Source organism: Pseudonaja textilis, chromosome 3 (genome assembly GCF_049901715.1).
Source record: "Pseudonaja textilis isolate UNSWEBS1 chromosome 3, rPseTex1.2, whole genome shotgun sequence".
Taxonomy (NCBI): Eukaryota; Metazoa; Chordata; class Lepidosauria; order Squamata; family Elapidae; genus Pseudonaja; species Pseudonaja textilis.
In genome coordinates, this window is record NC_141992.1 from 107,770,371 (window position 1) to 107,790,552 (window position 20,182).

Genomic DNA, 20,182 nt, shown 5'->3' on the forward strand with positions numbered 1-20,182 from the left:
AAGATATAATAAAGTTACATAGGGTAAGGAGATAATGTAGCAAAAATTAAGGATAAATATGGAATCTGCTTATTTAAAAAAATGCAACAAGCACATGGCTCTGAAAAGGAGCACTATGGCTATTAAACATATCATTCCAAGAGTCCCAATCAATACATACTGATTTATAGGAGGTAACTACTGGAGTTTCTCTTGAGTATCAGGTTAAAATATACAGTTTTTATTTGAGGGACAAATGTAAAAACATGCCTGCTGTAATTATCTTCTGAACTTCTCTCTTCTGGATCAGGCTCATCTGTGCGATCGTAGCTCAGAAGATCAGAAGGGACATCATGGATCTGGACACTAGGTGCATGATTCAGCATCTTCAAATTCTCAAATATTGTCTGCCGTATTTGATCTAAGTACTTCACACAAAACACAAAACGCAGAAAACCCTATCAAGCCAATTACTTCAACAAACATTATCAAATTCCTGTCATCATTTTTGCAGTCATCGAACTTAAGCATAGTAACAAAATGAATGTACTATAAGGAACAGGCTTTAGTAAACAGAAGCACTAATAATGCATCTTTTGAAACTAATAATTAAAGGAGATATTTTGGAAAGGAGACAAATAAAGGAAAGGGTCAATTTGTCCATTTAACAGGAGATACTCACCTGCCTTGAATTCTGATTTTCAATTCTAGTGCTGACATCAGGGTGGAGAGTAAAATCTGGAGCAAAGTATTCAAAATATTCTTTATGGATAAAAAAAGAGAAATGCTTCTATATATTAAAAGGAGAAATCCACATGTAGCACACATTAAAGCAGAACAACAAACAGTTGTTGAGGAAATATAGTTAATCCTCAAGTTACTAATGTAATAAAGCCTCCCAATTACATTTGTAATCCAAGGATTCATTTGATTGAACCACGTTAAATGAATGTAATCCCTCCCTGCTTTCTGCAATGCATTTGTTAATTGAATGCATAGGTTCATGGATATGTACATGAAGTATCTCAGGATGGGGAAGGGCATGCTGGGCCTGGTGCATCAGCAGGCCACTGAAGGCCTCTCCCAACCCACTGTGATACCTCATGCTCCCAATTGCTTCCCCCCCATCCTGTCCCACTGAGTGTTCATAGACTGGGGCTGCTTTGCTAACATCCCAGATTTCACTTACTCCTCCCCCACTCCATTTCCCATGCCCATGGATTATTTACTTTGAATGGTGGCCAAGCTGTAAGAACATGAAATCTAAGGAAAATATTTTTGCCACTTTCTGAGTAAAAAACTGGCTGTGGTCAAGTCACCGGAAGCCCGCTGGGAGAAGAAAAGGCCTGGGTGGGGCCGCCACAGCCGCCTGCTTCAGGGCAGCTTCAGGGATTGAGTCAGCAGCATAGCCAATCAAGGAGGAGTTTGCTTCCTTTGTCTCATTTGGCTGAACTGCAAACTCCTCCTTGATTGGCTGTTGCCACAATCTTTGAAGCTGCTCATTCGAACTAGCCAGTCAACAGAAAGCAGGAGGCTGCTCAGCACCAGCCAGACTGGGTCCCAACAAGCTTACAGGCCTCATGGCAGAGGAGTTGAAATCAGATGGGGCAAAGTTGTTTTCCTTGCATCTCACATTCTTACAGCTTCACTGGCTTCTGAATAAATAAAAGACTTTGGCTTTGTCATGTGGGTCCGACTCTGGAGCCCTTCGAAAATTAAATAGAGATGGAGACCTGGTGGGGCAGGATAGTGGGGGGGAAATAGGCAGGAGGCATGTTGTGATGACCCAGGTTGTCCTTTAATGCCTCCAACTTGGCCCTACTGTTCAATAATTCTCAGCTGGAGATAAAACGTATTCAAAAATACATCTTTAAAAGAAAGCAATACAGTCCGAACTTAATGAGCAGATAGAGGTGAAATAAAAAACTAAAACAAACTATAATGAAGGAAATTCCACAACAGTAATAAGTAATTACCAACTGCAAGGAGATAACAAGACACAGTGGGTTGGAAGGATGCCAACTAAGATAATTTCAGACTAAGATAAAACACGCTTTGCTTCTGGCAACGCTGTGATTTAACCCTCTCTCTTATATACTATTCTCCCCAGCTGCAACCAATGAGGAGGATCATGGCTGCTTCCTCTCTCATAAGCCAAGTTGTTGCCTTCTCTGTCCCTCCCTGCGTGTCCTAAGATGAAGAGAGGATGGGCCTGGTTCTTCCTCTGACTGCCCAGCCGGCCTCTGCCCTTCCCCAACCTCCTCCACAACCTCCGGAGCCACACCTCCACTCCCTGTTGGCTGTTCCTCCTCTCCCTCAGAGTCTGACTTTAACAAGGGCATGACACATGTTGTAGCGTCTCTGCAGTTGGTGGTAAGAGTGAATGACCACTGTGATGGAGTGTTTTTCCAGTGAGGCTGGTTTATCAGGACAACCTGGTCTACCCAAATATGGGACGGAGCATACAGCTTCCACTTTTGCTTTTCAGCTGCAATCCAGGAGTCTTCGCAGTCAGTCGCTTTTGCAACAAACTATTTTTGTACTGAATTTATATTTTAGTGACAAAGAAACTAGTATAGATCTATTTCAAGCTATTTAGCTCTCATCAGCTAGTCATATCCTTTCTAGGATTCAAACCTGGACAACTTGCATATTAGGTAGATATATTAAGTAGAAAGCAGAAGCAGTATGCTCTGTCTCATATTTGGGTAGACCAGGTTGCCCTGATAGACTGGTCTCAGCGGAAAAATACTTAATCTCTCCCCTGGAATAGCCAACAAAGTGAAGAGAGCCCATGATTTAGAAGTTAATACATCTAGCTAATATGCAAGTAGCCCGGGTTCAAATCCCAATGTGATAACCCGACGTGTAGCACAAATGTAACAAAAACCAAAACGTAAATAAAGGTCCTTTAATGCCTTCAACTTGGCTTCACTGTTCAATTGTTCACAGTTGGAGTTTAAACTATTTTCAAAATAACATTCCAAATGAAAGAAATATAGTTCAAACTCAAATAGCAGATAACGGAGCAAAAACCAAAAACAAACCACACTGAAGAAAGTTCCACAACAGACCAGAATAATTAATTACAAACTTCAAGAAGATAACCAGGTACAGTCCGTTGGAAGAACGCCAACCAAGGTAAACCTCATCCAGGAAAAAACACACTTGTCTCCAGCGTTTGCTAGCACGCAGGTCCAAACTCTTATGCAGATCTCACACCTGCAACCCATGAAGAGGATCATGGCCCTCTTCTCCCAAGTAGATCACATTTTTCCCTGATCCTCTCCTCCCTGTGTGCCCTAGGATGGATAGGGGATGGCCCTGGGTCCTCCTCTGACTGCTCAACCGGCCTCTGCCCTTTCCCAGCCTCTTCCACAACCTCTGGAGCCACACTTCCACTCCCTGTTGGCTGTTCCTCCTCTCCCTCAGAGTCAGTCTCCACCAGGGGCATGACACCCAGAAAGGATAGGGCTAGCTGACAAGAGCTAAGTAGCTTGAAATACAGCTATACTACTCTCCCCTTATTTCTTTGTCAGTAAAATATAAATTCAACCACTGTGGTACTGCAACATGCATTACATGCATTACTTACTTGTAAATACTTTTTGGGGGGGGCGGGGGAGGGTGTTTCCTAATTTTGAGCGGTTGCTAATTGAACTATCATAACTCAAGGATTATCTGTAATACAATCTTAACTTTTTTACTCTTTTGTCTGAGACATACCATAAAGTGTAAACACAAGACTTCTGTTTTAGATAGAAGGTTGAATTAGAAGACCTCCAAGGTCCCTTCCAACCCTATGATTTTATCTGCTAAAATCTCCTCACAACTGGCTACAGTTAGAAAAGAAAAGAAAATTTCCCTGGTGCTTTTTATTCTTAGTGTCAGCTGCATATCTGGCTTCACCTAGCATATTAACATGCAGTTTTCCCCCACTGGGTACCCAGGATCTTCAACATTAACAAATCATTGCTGATACATGAGTAAAGAGACCATTTTTCAGATAATGTGACTGTAAGTTATTTTTAGAAGTCTAAATAATGAAAGTAGCCCCTTTAATATAGGTCCAGTATTTGCTTAGCAGTCAGCAAAAGGCAGTGCATTAATGTTAAAATTTCTGTTTTGTTAAAGATTTACTGATGTACCTAAATTTATTTTAAAGGCAACACTGGCTATGCTATTTCAGTACAATATTCAAACATTCTGCTTTAATGAACCAATATTTCATAAACATAATAAACCAATAAAATGATTCTGGGAAATTACACTAAACATAGTATGGAGGAAGAATTTTTTACATTTCTCAATTGTGTTATGAAATTGTTCACCTTTGAACTGATGATAAATGAGACATTATTATAACTGCATAGTATGCATAAAGTATAAACTACTGCACAAATATAGAAAAGTTACTGTGTGTTATATACTAAAATATAATAAAATTTATAGTATAGTATTCTTTATATATCTAGCTAAGAAAAGGCTAAACAAATGATTGTTTATATTTTAACACAGAATAACCTGACTTACCACTATATGGAAGCTCCTCACTAATTGCTTCATCTACAAGCAATGATGTTTCATAAGTCCTGAAAAGAAAGGCAGACCGTATCCATCAAGGCCACATATCTATTCCATTTACTTACTTACTAATTTATTACATTTATTGGCTGCCCATCTTACCATAGGGTAACTGGGCAACTTACAATAACTTGTAGCCATGAAAGATGACTATCTCCAGCCTATCTCAATGCTCTTACAATACTCACCAGCATCGGGCCACATTGCGAACTGTATAACCACCACCTCCTAATACCAGAAGGGGAATGTTGAAACTTTTTACATATTCCACACACTCCCTGGAATCCAAAATTAGAATGTTTATATTGGCATATACACACAAATAAAAATTGTGTTTGTGTAAATCTAGACATTTACTGCAAATGAATGCTGTTAAATGCTAAGCTATTAGGGGATTGCCAAACCCAACCTCCCCCAACATTTGAAGAATACCTTATTAATTTAGAGAAAATCCATTGGGGTCTATGCAGAAGAAAAGGGCAGAGAGCAGAATATTTAGATTCAAAGATAGAAGGTGGTTGAGAGAGCCATCCTTTTTCTGATGCTTGCTTTTCTGTCTCCAAAGAGGAAGAGTGTCAGCCCTTGCTGGAGTTCAAATCAATTACAGAGATCTTTGAAAGACACCACAGGCCCAGTTTTAGTGCAATGAGAAGATTGCAACAGTGTTTTTGACAGCTAATATTAAAACTGGAAGAATAGATGCAGTGCAAGAACTATGATCTCTTCATACTCTCAAAGGCTGACATAGACTGGAATTGCAATAACGTGTTGTGACTATAGTTACTTTGCCTTTTAAAATAAGCTCAGCACTGAAAATGAATAATGGCTCTTAAGCAATTATAAAGACAGCAGTTTGCTAAGGGGTGTGCATGTGTGCAAAAGAAAGCAAAATGGCAGTCAATATATGTATATTGAAGAGATATACTTCAATTGTGCTGCCAGTAGCAACATCACTGTGAAGAGCCTGGGCAGCATATGACAACACAGAGTTGAAAATATGCATAGTTTGTGAATAAATTACTCTTTCTGCTTAATTTGTTAGTAAAGAAAACAACATGGTCAGTTAAAAACCAAGCACACCACATTTAGTGTAACATTTTTTAACACACCATACAAATTCCTATTTAGTCTGCAACAGAAAAACTAAAAGCACAGTACAATGTCTATATTTTTTCTGCTGAGATGCAAATACAGCTGTGCAGTGATTGGGAATTGAAGGGGAAAAGATTATGCAGATGGCCCAGAAGTGCGCCATTGTATTTGCTGCCATTGTTTGAAGAAGCTGTGCTTTTTCCTATGCTCAGAAATGCAAATGGAGATTTAAGAGATGCCCAAAGAAGATCTAAATCACCTTTTCCCCTTCAAATCCTGATTGCTATAAGGCAGCTCAATTGAAGATGTATTTAAATATGATTGAAATAGCAGTACAAATACAGATCTTTTTTCTGCAAGATGTTTGGCAGCAGTTTTGGAAAAGTGTTTTATAATAAAAAGGGGGTACAGGAGAATTTTGAGGGATCTTAATCCCTAAAAAACCAGAATTTTGACAACATTAAAAGGGAGAAAAAGCAGAGTCATATCCTTATTAACCTAATTTCCCATTTAATTTTTAATGGGTTATAAAATGGACTTACCCATGTCCTCTTATACTGAGATTAAAGCAACCCAGGCGATCACAGCCTAAGGAATCAGCACCACACTTAAAGGGGTAAGCAGGAGAGATAAAAATGAGGAATAATGACAATTGAATTTTCCAGCAAACCTACTCATTATTATTGTAATCCCCTCTTGTAATCCATGAGTCCCTTCATATGACCACAAGCAACAGCCATCAAATATTCTCACCTGCAGCACTATGCAAGTTGGCTGATAGAATTCCACCACTTGATTAATGACTGGCTGGAAGAGGTGCTTATAACCTTCCAAACAAAAAGACAGAGACCACTGCTATAATTTCTCTGGTGAAGTATGTAGTGAAGATGAATAATACAACAAGGTCCAGGGGAAGACTCACTTTGGTCATCAATACCATCCCGCAAAGGTACATTTAGACAGTAATAGCGGCCACTCTCAGCCCCAACTTCATACATGTCACCTAAATGACAGTGTAGAATTCAAATAGAGGTACATATTAGAAAACATCCATTTTTCATAAATGTGACACAGAATTTGAAATTCTTTCACATACTTATTAGCTGGCTAATAGAATTCTGATTCTTAAAAAATGACAAAGAACAATAAAAGATTTTGTACCTGTACCAGGGAAAAAGTAATTCCCGTATTTGTGAAAAGATACTGTCATGACACGGTCTGTCAAGTAAAAAGCTTCCTGCACACCATCTCCATGATGGATGTCTATATCGATGTAAAGTACACGTGGATGGTACCTGTCAGAGAAAAAAAAACTTTTCTGTGGGAAAAAACGTATCTCCTAACATTGGTAAATCTTAAAGTCCCATGTATGAAAAATCTGTACTTATCACCAGTGCTTGGGCGGGGGGGTTGGATTAGATGACCTACAGGGTCCCTTCCAACTCTGTTAGAAGCTGCTGCAATTCTGCAGCATTGATCTAAATTGCCAACACCTTAAAATCCTACTGAAGAAAGAAAAATCTGTCCAGGATCACATTCTGATAAATTGTAAAGCAGGCAAAAATACTCATTTTCTATTTCAAGATTTTTCTCAATCATGCATCACCTCTCTGTAGTTGTAATACCCTCTTGTTTTTGTCATTCTCCTCTCAGAATTGATGAAGAACTGGAGTGATGATGGAGTGATGGTGTGTAGAGAATTTCTGAAGTTATGCCCAAAGTTAATACATTTCCTCCGAACTCAATGAGCAAGCAAAAATATCACCAGTACTTCTACCAGAATGTTAATACATTCCCTCTGAACACAATGAGCAAGCAAAAATATCACCAGTACTTCTACCAGAATTTAAAACATTAGAAATAAACAACAAAAGTTAACTTTGATTTTAGAAAGTTATAAATGAATTAAGGGTCCAGATAAATTTGAAATAAGATTTTGGAATGCATTACACAGGTAGTTTTTATAGACTTAAAACTGTTTAATGACAGTTCAGAATTATGATGGTGTGTTTTATGGCCCATAAAGCACTTCCACCCATTGTGAGAACTTCCAGTTGCAAGGCTTCGGCGGTGGCAGGAATCCGCGTCCCTGCTGCGCTCGCCGCTGGAGTACCCCTGATCCAATTGGATTTGGGGGTTGTCGTTACCCCAGAGGGGTAACGGAAGATAGAGGAGATCTGGGCAGGGGTCTGGGGACATCGCAACCCCTTTCCCCAGCCGGCTAGACTCCTTTTTCCGAAGGCAGTGGAGCGGCAGTCAGCAATGGTTGCCACAAAGAAATCTTCAACCGGCTAAGACTGTACAGGAGGAAGAGTTTAAAAGCGAAAGTTTTTTGGCTGAACCAGGACATAAAGTTATATCTAAACACCCTGGAAACCTGACTTTTTGTACGATATATTGTTTCCAAAGGAGGCTGTCAAAGCGGCGAACGAAAGTGCTGAAAGGGAAAGTTCACTCTCCTTCCTTACGGAGATAGCAAACAGACATTGAAAAACCTGCTTTTATATAAAAGGTAAAAATTAAAAGCTATTTGTTGTAAGTGGGAAGGGAGAGGACAAAAATATATATATATACTAAGACATTGCTGGAGGAGACGCTTGAAGATTATAAGACCAGAAATTAATTGTAATAAGGCTTTAAAATACATTTTGGGACTTTGTAACTGATATTGCTCCAAGAGGAGAAAGTGTAAAGGGAAGAAGATGAAACATTTTGTGTCTGTTTTGATTGCTTCATGACTTTGGGACTCTTGGAAACTACTATAAGATTTAAAACATTTGGGTTGTTTTTAAAAAGAAGGAGAAGGAGGAGGAGGAGGAGGAGGAGGAGGAGGAAAAGCTTTTATAATGGCATTATCTGTGGATGAATTAAAAATGGAATTTGAAAAATTAAAGGAAGAAGACCAAGAAGGCAAGGGCTCTTTGGGAGCTGTTTTTCATTTCTTAGAAATGGTGATTTCTACTTACCAGCAAATACAACAACAAGAGGACTGGGAAGAGGAAGAGGAAGAAGAAGAAGCAGCCATCTTTAATGGACTAATTAAGAAAGAAAAGAGGAAGAGGGGAAGGAAAATGGAGAATTTAAGAGTTAAAAAAACAACCAAGAAAGAGAAAAATCAGGTGAAAAATCGATACAATGTCAGAAAGCAACAGAAAAGAGGAATACAACAGAGAGGGGAAGCTAAAAAGGTGGAGGTTAGGAGATGGGGGGGGGGCAAAAAAGCTAGATTGGATAAGAAAGGAAGGGAAAAAGGGGAAAAAAGCCACAAAGGCTTGAAACAAGATGGAAAAAAGCAGATTTTTTTTAGAGACAAAGGGTACAATTTAAAAAAGATTCTGCAAAAGTACATAAGATAGTATTGTAGTACTTGTATTTGAAATAGAAAATTGGAATATTATAAGATCTAACAAAAATTAAAATATTAAATGCTTAATAATGATAGATTTCAATATTTAATAAAACATTAATGGGAATGTGTAAAATGTTTAATTACTTGCTATTGTTTTAATGTTATTATAAATTTATTGCTTCATTTTTTTGTTTTTTGTTTCTTTAAATAATGTATTAAGCAGAATTAGAATGGAAATTATATATTTAACTATATTATAATTTATTATTTCCCTATTTTTTTTTAAACAAGTTTTATTGATTTTACAAACAAACAAACAAGACAAAACATCATTAAACATTAAAAACATAAAACCTCTTTCCATTGTAGATCCTTACAAGGCAGGTAACATATTGCTTTATATCACATACTTATAATTTATCCCATTTCCATATAAACACGTAAATTCCCTTTACCAAATTCCACATTGTTTCTCTTTAATCATTATTCAATCATATTTCCTTTCTGATTTATCTGCTATCCAGTCATCAACTTTATATTTCCCTCTGGCTTGTTTATAATTATTCTCATCTAGTCTTCTTCTGAGATTTTATTATTTAATTCTTAATTAAACACACACATAAAACACAGACATAAAAAACATAAAGCTTTCTTCTAGAAAGTAACTTGGCCCCAGATTACCTCTTTTTGTATGGACTCAGTTGTATTCACGCTTTTCTTATATACCATTACCCATCTTATTTACCATTCTATATCTATTATATAACTCCTCTCCACTTTTGCCTCATCTTAATTCTGTTTTATATATTTAATCTTGCTTTTTTTTAAAAAATATTTTTATATCTTTTGTCCATTTCTCCATTTACATCTGTCTCATTTCCAATTTAAGAAAGAATAGTTTCCCCTGGAATCACTAATCGGAGTATGATGCCTTTCTATCATTCCCCTAAGTTAAAATTTAAAATAACACCTAAATCCCAATCAGATTCTGCTTAGTACATTCTACTATTTCAAAAACCAATACTACAATAATAAATCCATAACAATCAACACATTAATCCATTAAACTCTATATTCAAACTAATATTTTAAACATTCCCTTTAGTATTTTATTAAAACTTATTATCATTCATTATTAAACCTTTTAAAGTTATACCTTGATATTTTAGCTTTTTATTAGATCTTAAAAAGTTCTGGTTATCTATTTATAATACAAATACCACTATTACAATACTCATGTGTACTTTGCAGAATCCCCCCCCCTTTTAAAAAAAACCCATATATTACCCATTATCCCTGAAAAAAATTTCCTTATCTCCATCTTGTCTTATATCTTTGTAACTTTTTTCCCCCTTTTCCCTTTCCTTCTTAGCCCGCCTAAACTTTTTACCCCCTCCTCTCAAAACCTCTGCCTTCTTAATTTCCCCTTTCTGCATTCCTCTTTCCTTTTGCTTTCTAGCATTCTGTTGTTTTTGCATCTTCTTTTTCTCTTTCATAAATATTTTTTTATTTCTTAAGTCCTTCCTTTTCGCTCCTCTCTTTCTCCTTTCTTTCTTAGTCACACCGTTTAGTTCATTAAAAATGGCTTCTTCTTCCTCGGTTTCTTCCAGCTGTTGTTTAATTTGCTGACACATAGCAAACGCCATATCTAGGAAACAAAGGGCTTCTCCCATAACATCTTTGCCTTCTTTCTTTGTTTTTAGATATTGTTTTTTAGTTCATCAAGAGATAGAGCCATTTTAAAGTTTTTCTTCTCTTTCTGTATCCTCTTCTTAAACCAATCAGTTATTTCAAGGCTTAAAACAGTTCCCAAAAGTCCCAAAGTCCCACAGTCATCAAACAGTCCAGGCAGAGTAGAAGCTTCTTCTTTTTACAGTTTCTCTTCTAGGGGTGAAGTCAAATTAGGGAAAGAAAATTCTCTTTATCTTCAAGGCATCTCCTCCAGCAAAGTCTTAGAGTAAAAATTTGTTTTCCCAAGCCTCTCCCTTCCCACTTATAACAAAGGAGTTTAGGTTTTACCTTCTACCAAAAGGCTGGTTTCCCTTGTCCATTTGTTAATTCCATAGGGGAGGGAGAGTAACTTCCCCTTTTCGTCACTTTTCTTCGCAGCTGAAAACATCAATCGGGAACAATAGCTTCCAAGTCATTACTTTCCCAGGTGTTAAATATATCCTTAAGGTCCCAGTTCGACCAAGAAAAAACTTTCTTTAAAAAAAAAAAGAAAACTCCTTCTCCCTCCTGCGCATTCTTTATCCAATTGCCGGCTTCTTTATGGTGGCCATAAAAAGACCACCGCTGGAACCGTCTTGAGAAAAGGGGGTTATTGCCGGCTGGGGGGGAGGTTTGCGATGCCCCTCACCCCCGTCCGGATCCCCCCTATCTTCAGCTGCCCCAACAGGGCAGCCTTAGCCTCCAAATCCGTCAGGATCGGAGGCACCAAGGCGGCTAGCACAGCAGGAATCGCAGAGAAGGCGAATCCCTGCTGTCAGCAAAGCCGACAACCGGAAGTGTGATTATTTCCCTATTTTAAAATGTAACATGTAAAATATACTAAGCAGAATCAGAATGGAACTTATGCATTATTTCAAGTGTTAAATTAAGGGGAAAGATAGAAAGGCGTCATACTTCAACCAGTGATTACAGGGGAAATTTTCTGTTAAAGAGAAGAGATGAATAGATAATTGGAAAAGAACGGACAAAAGATACAAGTATAATGATTTAAATTAAGATGAAATAAACAAAATATAATTAAGAGAGTGAAAAGAGGGGAGAAGTTATATTAATTTGTGTTAGATAGAATGGTAAATAAGATAAGTAATGGTATATAAGGTGAGCATGAATTTGATTTTGGTCTGTAAAAAAGATGTAACCCGGGGCTAAGCCACTTTCCAAAAAGAAGTTTTATGTTTTATGTTTTGTATTTTGTGTGTTTATGTTTGATTGAGAATTAATAAAACCTTGACAGAAAGAAATATAATTGAATAAAAGTGAAGGGAGAAATAACAAGAAACTCGGAAAAGATATATATGTGTTTAAATAGAAATGTGATAATTTGGAACTATGCTGTAAAAAATAGTGTTTTATTTGCTTTGTTAAAGTAGCTTTTAGAAAGGAGGTTTTATGTTTCTATGTCTTATGTTTTGTTTGTTTTTAAAAAATTAATAAAATTTGTTTTAAAAAAAAAGCACTTCCACCCATTGCAAAATATTGCATCATCACCCAAGTTCACATGATCATGATCAGAATGCTTGGCAACCTGTTCATACTTAAATCTGGTTGCCAAGAGTCATGAAATCATATGATCACCATTTGCAATCTTCTTTGCTGGCTTCCCCAGAAAGTCAAGAATGAAAAGGCCACTTGGCAGGTGGGAACCACATGGAGCTGAATTTTTCCCACCCTGCCCTGCAAGGCAGCACTTGAGAAGAAAAGGTGTAAGGTCCAGACTCTCCCTCCTTCAGATGATAAGAATGAACTTTTGAAAACTGGGTATTTCAAAAGGGATTATTTATTTATTTATTTTTATTTTTTTAAACAAGTTTTATTCAGTTTTCCACATTTTAACATCTCTTTTTAGAGAACAGCATGATTGCAGGTTTCACATATACGTACAAATATGACCATAGTTACATATTCAGTTTTTATATTCAATTTCTTATCTTAACAATGCTTTTGTACATTTTCTATTTTGTTATATTATTCCAAATGCTTATCTCATTATTTAATTCTCATATATTAACTTCATAATTATTATACTTTAGTACTTTTAACTGTCACATTTGTACCATCCTCTTAAGTTCTAATTAATAACACTCTTTCTATAAATTGGTTTCCCCCCTAAAATATCAGTTTAAGTGCGCCACCTCTGCTACATATTCATTATTTCCCCTTTTAAATCCTATTGGATGTTTAACATGTTATTACCTAAAACATTAAAATTAATAATCCCCTTTAAGACTACATAAAATATATAAATCCGATTCTGCATGGTTTCCCCTTTTTAATTTCATAAAGTTTATCTACAATTTCAAAAAAAACAAAGAGACATATAAATCTACTATTTTAATCCTAAACACTGATGTTAATTCCATTTCAGCTCTTCTCCTATATCATTCCATTTATCTCAGTATATTTTAATATATTTAATTAACATATTCTATTATGTATTACAATTGTCTCTATACATAAAGGGAGAGCATTAACAAAAAACAATTCTATTTTCCATCTTGTCAATCTATATGTCCCTGTTTCACAACTACAAATTTATTTGTTACTCCCCAGCACCTTGCAGAATCCCCTCTCCAAGTATCATTCAGCCATTATCTCTGTCTAATTAACAATTTTCCCTATTGTTTTTAAATTCCCATATTTCTTAGTTCTCAAATCCTGTTTTTTCCCCCTTCTTCTAATATTTTCTCTTTTATTCTTTCAATCCAGTTTTTAACCCCCTCTCTATTTATAACTCCCTTCTGCCCTTCAAATTTCTGCTCTTTTTCCCTTTTTTAATTTTCCAGATATTTCCCTCTTTATTCAATTTCCCAAATCTCCGATATTTATTTCCAACTCTTTTCCTCTTTTTTCCAGATTTCTTTGTTCTTGATGGTAGTTAAAGATGGCTCCTTCTGAGGTTTGCTCCACCTCCTCTTCTTTGTCTTTGTTGTTCATGCTCTGCAATTGCATCTTCAAAATTTTTTAAAACAAAGGCCCAGAGTTTCACCTCGTTCTTGTAATGTTTCTTTCATGTTTCTAAGTTCCATTTATAATCCCTGAAGAGACATCACCATTTTACAGCTTTCTAGTTAGTCCAAATAGTGTCTTTAAAATTAATTTCCAACAGTCTGCTTTTATTTTCTTCCTCTCAAGTTTTAATCCACAGCTAATCCAATGCCAAATCCATATCAGAATCAACAATTAATTCAAGGGCAGAATCTCCGTTTCTTTCTTTGTTTCAATTTTCCAAAATTCTTATTTTGTATCAATTTCCTTGTATTCTTAAGAAACAGAGTCTTTTAAAAGAAAACAGGTTTAACTCAGGTGGCAGGCACTCTTTGTTCTGACAAATCCACACCTCCTCTTTGCTTCTTCCTTCCCAATTATTCAGAGCTTTTTAAAACACAATCTTTCAAAAAGGTCAAATCCAATTGATATTAAATTTTCTCTTTAACAATCTATAGTTCAGCTTTATCAGTGCCTATGTAAAAACAAGATATACGTATCCAAGTTGATTAGATGATTCCTCCTCCAGCTTCTACCTCTCTCGGTTTGAAGCTCCGCCACTATCAAAGGCAATTCACACCTTTTTTTTCCTCTTTCAATTCGCTGCTTTAAATCCTTTCTTAAGAATTCTTTGAAATGTTAATCCTGTTAATCTCCCATTTAATTATATCGTCCCGTTCCTCCTGCTGTTCGCTTCTTTCACTCTCTCCTGCACAATCTTATTCCAGTCATATCTTCCCCTTCAGGATGGCCATTTTAGACCACCTCTTCAGGCGTCTTTGGGAGGGAGTAATTGCCAATCTAGGGAGGGGATTTGCAACTCCCTTCTACCCAGCTGACGGTCTCCCCTTCCTCCGCCACCCCTACGAGGCGGCTTCTGCCCCAAATCCAAAGGATTGGGGTTCTCCGATGCCAAAGCATGGACCAAAGTCATGCACAATCACAGTCAGCGGTCTGTCTTCGGGGAAGCTCAAAACCGGAAGCCAAAAAGGAATTCTTTATTGAAGAGGAAGAAAGCAAATAACATTCAAAGCAGGGTCTGATATCCTTCCGGGCATGCAGCTCAGATAAACGGAGTTAGAACCCCTCCCCTTAGTCCAATGTGGATTTTGCCAGTACACAGAAGCAAACATGTTGTTTTCCCCTCGCCTCTGAGAACGTAGCTAAGAAGAGATTCCCAGGAAGTTTCTTTCGGAATTGGAATTTATATGGTCCCTTCTCCTTTTGCCATCTCTTTGAGAGGTGAGAAGTTTCCAGGTATCTGGGGCGCCAGGTAACAGTTGTAAATCATGTAACAGGTCATACAGATTCAGTACAAGAGTTAGGATATTCAGGTTACATCAAAAAGAATTACTTGTATCAAACACGCCCCCCCCCTTCTTCCATTGAAGAATGCCAGATACACGGATCTGACAAAAGGGTTGCTTATGAAGGGAAACTTTTCCAACAGGCTACAGAAATGGAGATTGGATCCTGAAGATCTGAGCATCATTCCTGCAGCTCTCTGGAAGAGTTTCCTTCCAAGCATGAAGGATAGGGGAACTCTTCTGGCAGGCTACAAAAGGAAAGGTCAGATCTTGAAGATCTTAAGTTCCTACAGCCCACAGAGGAGTTCCCTTCTGCATTCAGCCAGACAGGAGCTGAACTCAACAGGCGACTCTTTCACTCCCTTTGCCAGGGAGATTGCTTAACTACTATAACCAGGAGTGCTGAGATTCTCATTGTTGACCAAAACAATCATATGGGCTTCCTTTGCTCAATAATGAAGATTCTGGTTCCAGTTGTGATTGTCTGTTGAGGACTACCATAAATAATCCTTCACCTGGGAAAATGAACATTTTGATTTTTTTTTTCTAAGACATAATTGAAATAAGCAATTTTAAAAATTGAACTCTAGAGGGAACTGAAGTTTTTAATTAAAGGAGAAGAATACATAAACCAAATTAACAGCTATAGCTAACACAAAACATTGTAACATTGGAAATACTGATGGACACTTTTAAAAAATGGAATCAGAATTTAATATCAACAATGTCAATAACAATGCTGGTTTTATAGACAAACTGTTTCCAAAGATGTTATGGAAGAAACAGAAGAAAATGAACAAGTTTTATCTGATAAGTCAAAGACAGAATGGGTGTTGGTAGAAGTTACCGTGAATGCCCTTTCTATCTATGCTGCGAGAGAGCCCAGGATGGATTGACTCCTTCCTTTATGCCATTTAGCTGAGTCTATACTAAAATATAAAAGCCAGCCCCCGGGAGATACCCCAGCTTTGACGAAGATACTTGACAGACTGAAAGGTGTCTCTGAAAGCACAAAATAAATACAGAAATATGTCTTACCCTTTCTGGACGAATCAAGGGAGGGGCTGGGCTCTCTCGCAGCATAGATAGAAAGGTCGTTCGCGGTAACTTCTACCAATGCCCATTCTCCTCCATGCTGCATCGAGAGCCCAGGATGGGACATACCAAAGCTTGCATGTCCACGGGCGGGTCCTCATCCAGGTCATCACACTGATTGTGGAGCCAATCATTGAAGCACCTGTCTGCCGAAGGCTGCAGTTGCCGAGGCAAAAGCATCCAGATGGTAGTGTCTGATGAAAGGAGACGGGGATGTCCACGTGGCCGCACGACAAATCTCCTCCAGGGATGCTTGGGTCGCCCAGGCAGCAGAAGTGGCTACGCTTCTGGTAGAGTGCGCCGTCAGACCTTGGGGAACCGGAAGGGCCACAGCTTTGTAGGCCTGCCCCACCTGCTAATAGTAGGAGAAGAGGCTTTGTGCCCCAAGTAAGAAGGGAAAAAGGAAACAAACATGGCTTCCGACTTACTGAAGGAGGAAGTGCGCTTAATGTACATTCTAAGAGTGCTTCTTACGTCTAGCGTGTGCCACTGCCACTCTAAGTCATGGTGCGGGAGAGGACAGAAGTCAGGCAAAACAATGTCCTGGGACCAGTGAAACCAGGTGTTAACCTTCAGAATAAATGAGGGGTCCAGACGAAGAACAACCCTATCATTGTGGAAGGAACAAAGGTCCTGTCTGATGGAAAGCGCACCAAGCTCGGAAATCCTCCTGGCAGAAGTGATGGCAACAAGGAACACTACCTTCAGAGTCAGGAAATGGAGAGACACTGTTTTAAGGGGTTCAAAGGGGGGCTTTGTGAGGGCATTAAGGACCATATGAAGGTCCCAGGAAGGATACCTGTGAACCACCGGAGGGTGCAGGTTGGAAGCCCCTTTCAAAAACCTCCTGACTGAAGTGTGATGGGATAAGGAAAGAAACAAACCCCATGAAAGGACCGAGGAGAGGGCCGCAACCTGCCTGTGTAAGGTGTTGGGGGCCAAACCTTTCTCCAGCCCATGCTGAAGGAAGCTAAGAACTTCTGCCAACTGGGCTGAAGCAGGAGAAAGACCCTCCGAGGCACCATCTGGAAAAAGCCTTCCAGGTGGCATCATAGATGCGCCTTGTAGGAGGTTTGCGAGAAGCCAGGATAGTAAGGATGATCCTTTCTGGAAGATCAGCCTCCTCTAGCTGCTGCCACTCAACTGCCACACAGTCAGCTTGAACCACTGGGGCTCTGGGTGGAGCAGGGCCCCCTGGTGAAGGGAGATTAGATGGGCTGGGATCCTCCAAGGAGAAGCCACCAATAGGTTGACCAGGTCCGCAAACCAGGGCCTCCTTGGCCAATACGGTGCCAGGAGGAGGAGTTCCGCATGTTCCTCCAACATCTTCCGAATTACTGCCGGAACGATGGGAAGCGGGGGAAAGGCGTAGAGGAAACCCTTGGGCCATCTGCACTGAAGAGCATTGGTTCCCTCCGCTCCCTGGCAAGGAAACCTGGTGAAGAATCTGGTGACTTGGGCATTTTGAGGAGTGGAGAAGAGATCCACCTCCGGTGTTCCGAATCTGAGGGAAAGATCCCTGAATAGAGACGGAGGAATGGACCATTCTGCCTGCTTGACTAGGCTTCTGCTGAGCCAGTCAGCCTGGGTGTTGTTGACCCTGGAGATGTGGTCCGCTGAGATTGACAACAAGTGTTTCTCTGCCCATAACCCCAACCGTAGAGCCTCTCTCATGAGGGCTTTGGACCTCATCCCCCCTTGTTGGTTGACATGAGCCTTTGCGGCCATGTTGTCTGTAAGGACGAGAACATGAGAGCCAGTCACTGATTGCCTGAAATGCTTGAGAGCCAGAAAAATGGCTCTGAGCTCTAGCCAATTTATGGGAAGGGGCTGCTCTGATCTGGACCAAACGCCCTGAGCTATCTGGCCCTGCATATGGGAACCCCAACCCAGGAGGCTGGCATCGGTGGTTATCACTAGCCTGTCTGGGTCCCTGAACAGGAGTCCTCTGCAGATTGATGGGGAATGCCACCAATTGAGAAATCTCCAGATTTGTGGCAGGAGTGGGACCTCGATGGATGAGTGGCTGGTTCCTACTCATTGATAGGGAAGAAGGAACCATTGGAGGAGTCGGGAGTGGAGCCGAGCCCACGGGACGATGCCAGTACAGGAGACCATCTTCCCCAGAAGTTTGGACAGCAGCGACAGGGGGACAATTTGATGTTGCTGGATCTGGCTGGTGATCTCTGCAAGGCTCTTTCCACGAGCTGGGGACAGGAAAACCTGGCATGACATGGTATCGATGACTGCTCCCAAGTGTTGCAATTTGGTTGTGGGAGAGAGCTGGCTCTTTTTGATGTTGATGGGAAATCCTGGCTCTGGAGATATAACAGGGTAATTTACAGATCCTAATGGGCCACATGGAAGGAGGAGGATAGAATCAAAATGTCATCCAAGTAGCATTGGATCCTCACTGGAATAGAACGCAGAGATGCCATCAATGCTGCCAGAACCTTTGTGACGACTCTTGGAGCCGATGAGAGGCCGAAGGGATGTGCTCGATACTGGTAATGGGTATTCTGATAACAGAAACAGAGAAACTGGCGATGATGAGGCCAAATTGGGATGTGGAGGTAAGCCTCAGTGAGATCAATGGAAGAGAGGTCACCCTCCCGAACGCTCTCTAAAATAGAATGCAGAGTCTGCATTTTAAATCGCCTGTATTTTACAAATTGGCTGAGAAATTTTAGATCAAGGATGGCTCGCCACCCGTGAGGCTTTGGGAACAATGAAAAGATGAGAGTAAAGCCCACGTCCCTGTTGAGAGGGGGGAACAGGTTGAATAGCCCTGATTTGAAGAAGGTGCTGAATGGCCTGATTCATGAGGGCTTGCCTGGAAATGTCCCGAGAGACAGGACCGTTCAAAAATTTGGAGGGGGGTGGCGTTAGGAAGTCCAATTGTAACCCTGACCTAATAGTGCTGAGCACCCAGGCGTCCGTCGTTGACTCCTCCCATTTGGAGGCAAAGAAGGCTAGGTGACCTCCAATAGGTGGGGAGAATGAGGGATTACTTAGAGCGACGGAAGGAATGACCCCCTCCCCCCCGAAAGGGCCGTTTACCAGTAGAAGGTTGTTGCCTGCCAGATGCTTCCGCCTGTTGGTCTTGGTATTGGGAGTACGGCCTGTGAGAGCAGGGGAAGTGAGATGAGGTCTCCGCTTGGAAGGCAGGAGGGCGATAAGGAGCAGGGCGATAGTTGGCTTTCTTCCCAGAGGAAGAGAGAATTTTATGTTTATCTCTGGTTTCGATGAGATAAGGTTCCAGCGCATCGCCAAAAAGCTTATCACCTGCAAATGGAACTGAAGCCAGCTTCCATTTTCGGTGTGACTCTGCCTGCCAATTTCGGAGCCATAAAAGTCTTCTTGCTGCTACAGAAGATGCCATGGCCTTGGATACAAATTTGGTGGAATTGAGAGTGGTATCCGCAATGAATTCCGCCGCTGCAATAATCTTATTAAGGTCTTGGTGAGACCAAAGGTCAGAAGCAGGCAATCTATTCTGGAGTTGGCACAGCCACCGTATGGCTGCCCTCGTGAAAAAGGATGCTGCTGTTGAAGCCCGAACAGCCCAAGCAGCGGCCTGGTGATTGCGCTTGAGGGTCTGTTTGGAGCATTTATCATCCTGTTTCAGGATATCTTCTGGCTCTGTGGGAGTGCCAGAAGATGAGAACGAGGCCATAACCGGAATGTCAACAGAAAGCACTGCCAGGGCATTGTCCAGAGCTGCGCTGACATTGTAGAAACACTTATCCAGAGAAGATGGGTGAGGACCTGCTGAAGGCGAAGCGCACTTGACCATGTCCAGGAACAAAATGGGAGAAGGTAAAATCTCTGCATGCACTGCAGGCTTGGAGAAGAGCGAATCCCCTTGGCTAGAGGGATTTCCTTGTGGCTTGGGAGCCACTTCCTCTGGTGATAGCTTGGCAGTGACCAAGGCCTTGTTGAATAATGGTCTGAAGAGAGTCAGTTTGAAGACCAATGCAGAGGATGTCTGCTCTGGGCGAGAATCCTCTTCTTCTGAAAGATTTTGGTCAAAAATCTCACCCTCTTCTCTGAATGAGAA

The 20,182-nt window shown here is 40.1% G+C and overlaps 2 protein-coding genes across 11 annotated transcripts in view; one reads left to right on the forward strand and one right to left on the reverse strand.

Moving 5' to 3' along the window:
* The window catches only part of LOC113448149 (uncharacterized), a 40,025-nt gene extending 37,122 nt beyond the window's left edge, over positions 1–2,903 (forward strand). For 2 of the 3 annotated variants that reach the window (XM_087930538.1, XM_087930539.1), the window contains exon 7: positions 290–702. In XM_087930538.1, the coding sequence (XP_087786664.1) occupies positions 290–309 (20 nt within the window). In that variant the 3' untranslated portion in view covers positions 310–702. Of the gene's footprint in view, positions 1–289 lie in introns of all 3 variants that reach the window. The other variant, XM_087930540.1, reaches the window with a different exon arrangement.
* The window catches only part of HDAC3 (histone deacetylase 3), a 78,796-nt gene that overhangs the window by 1,093 nt on the left and 57,521 nt on the right, over positions 1–20,182 (reverse strand). For 2 of the 8 annotated variants that reach the window (XM_087930541.1, XM_087930545.1), the window contains exons 7-14: positions 6,817–6,950; positions 6,578–6,658; positions 6,409–6,482; positions 6,198–6,262; positions 4,752–4,841; positions 4,513–4,571; positions 662–717; positions 250–407 (exon numbers count right to left, since the gene is read on the reverse strand). In XM_087930541.1, coding sequence (XP_087786667.1) covers positions 250–407; positions 662–717; positions 4,513–4,571; positions 4,752–4,841; positions 6,198–6,262; positions 6,409–6,482; positions 6,578–6,658; positions 6,817–6,950 — 717 coding nt within the window. Of the gene's footprint in view, positions 1–249; positions 408–661; positions 742–4,512; positions 4,572–4,751; positions 4,842–6,197; positions 6,263–6,408; positions 6,483–6,577; positions 6,659–6,816; positions 6,951–20,182 lie in introns of all 8 variants that reach the window. The other 6 variants (XM_026718736.2, XM_087930542.1, XM_087930546.1 and 3 more) reach the window with 3 other exon arrangements.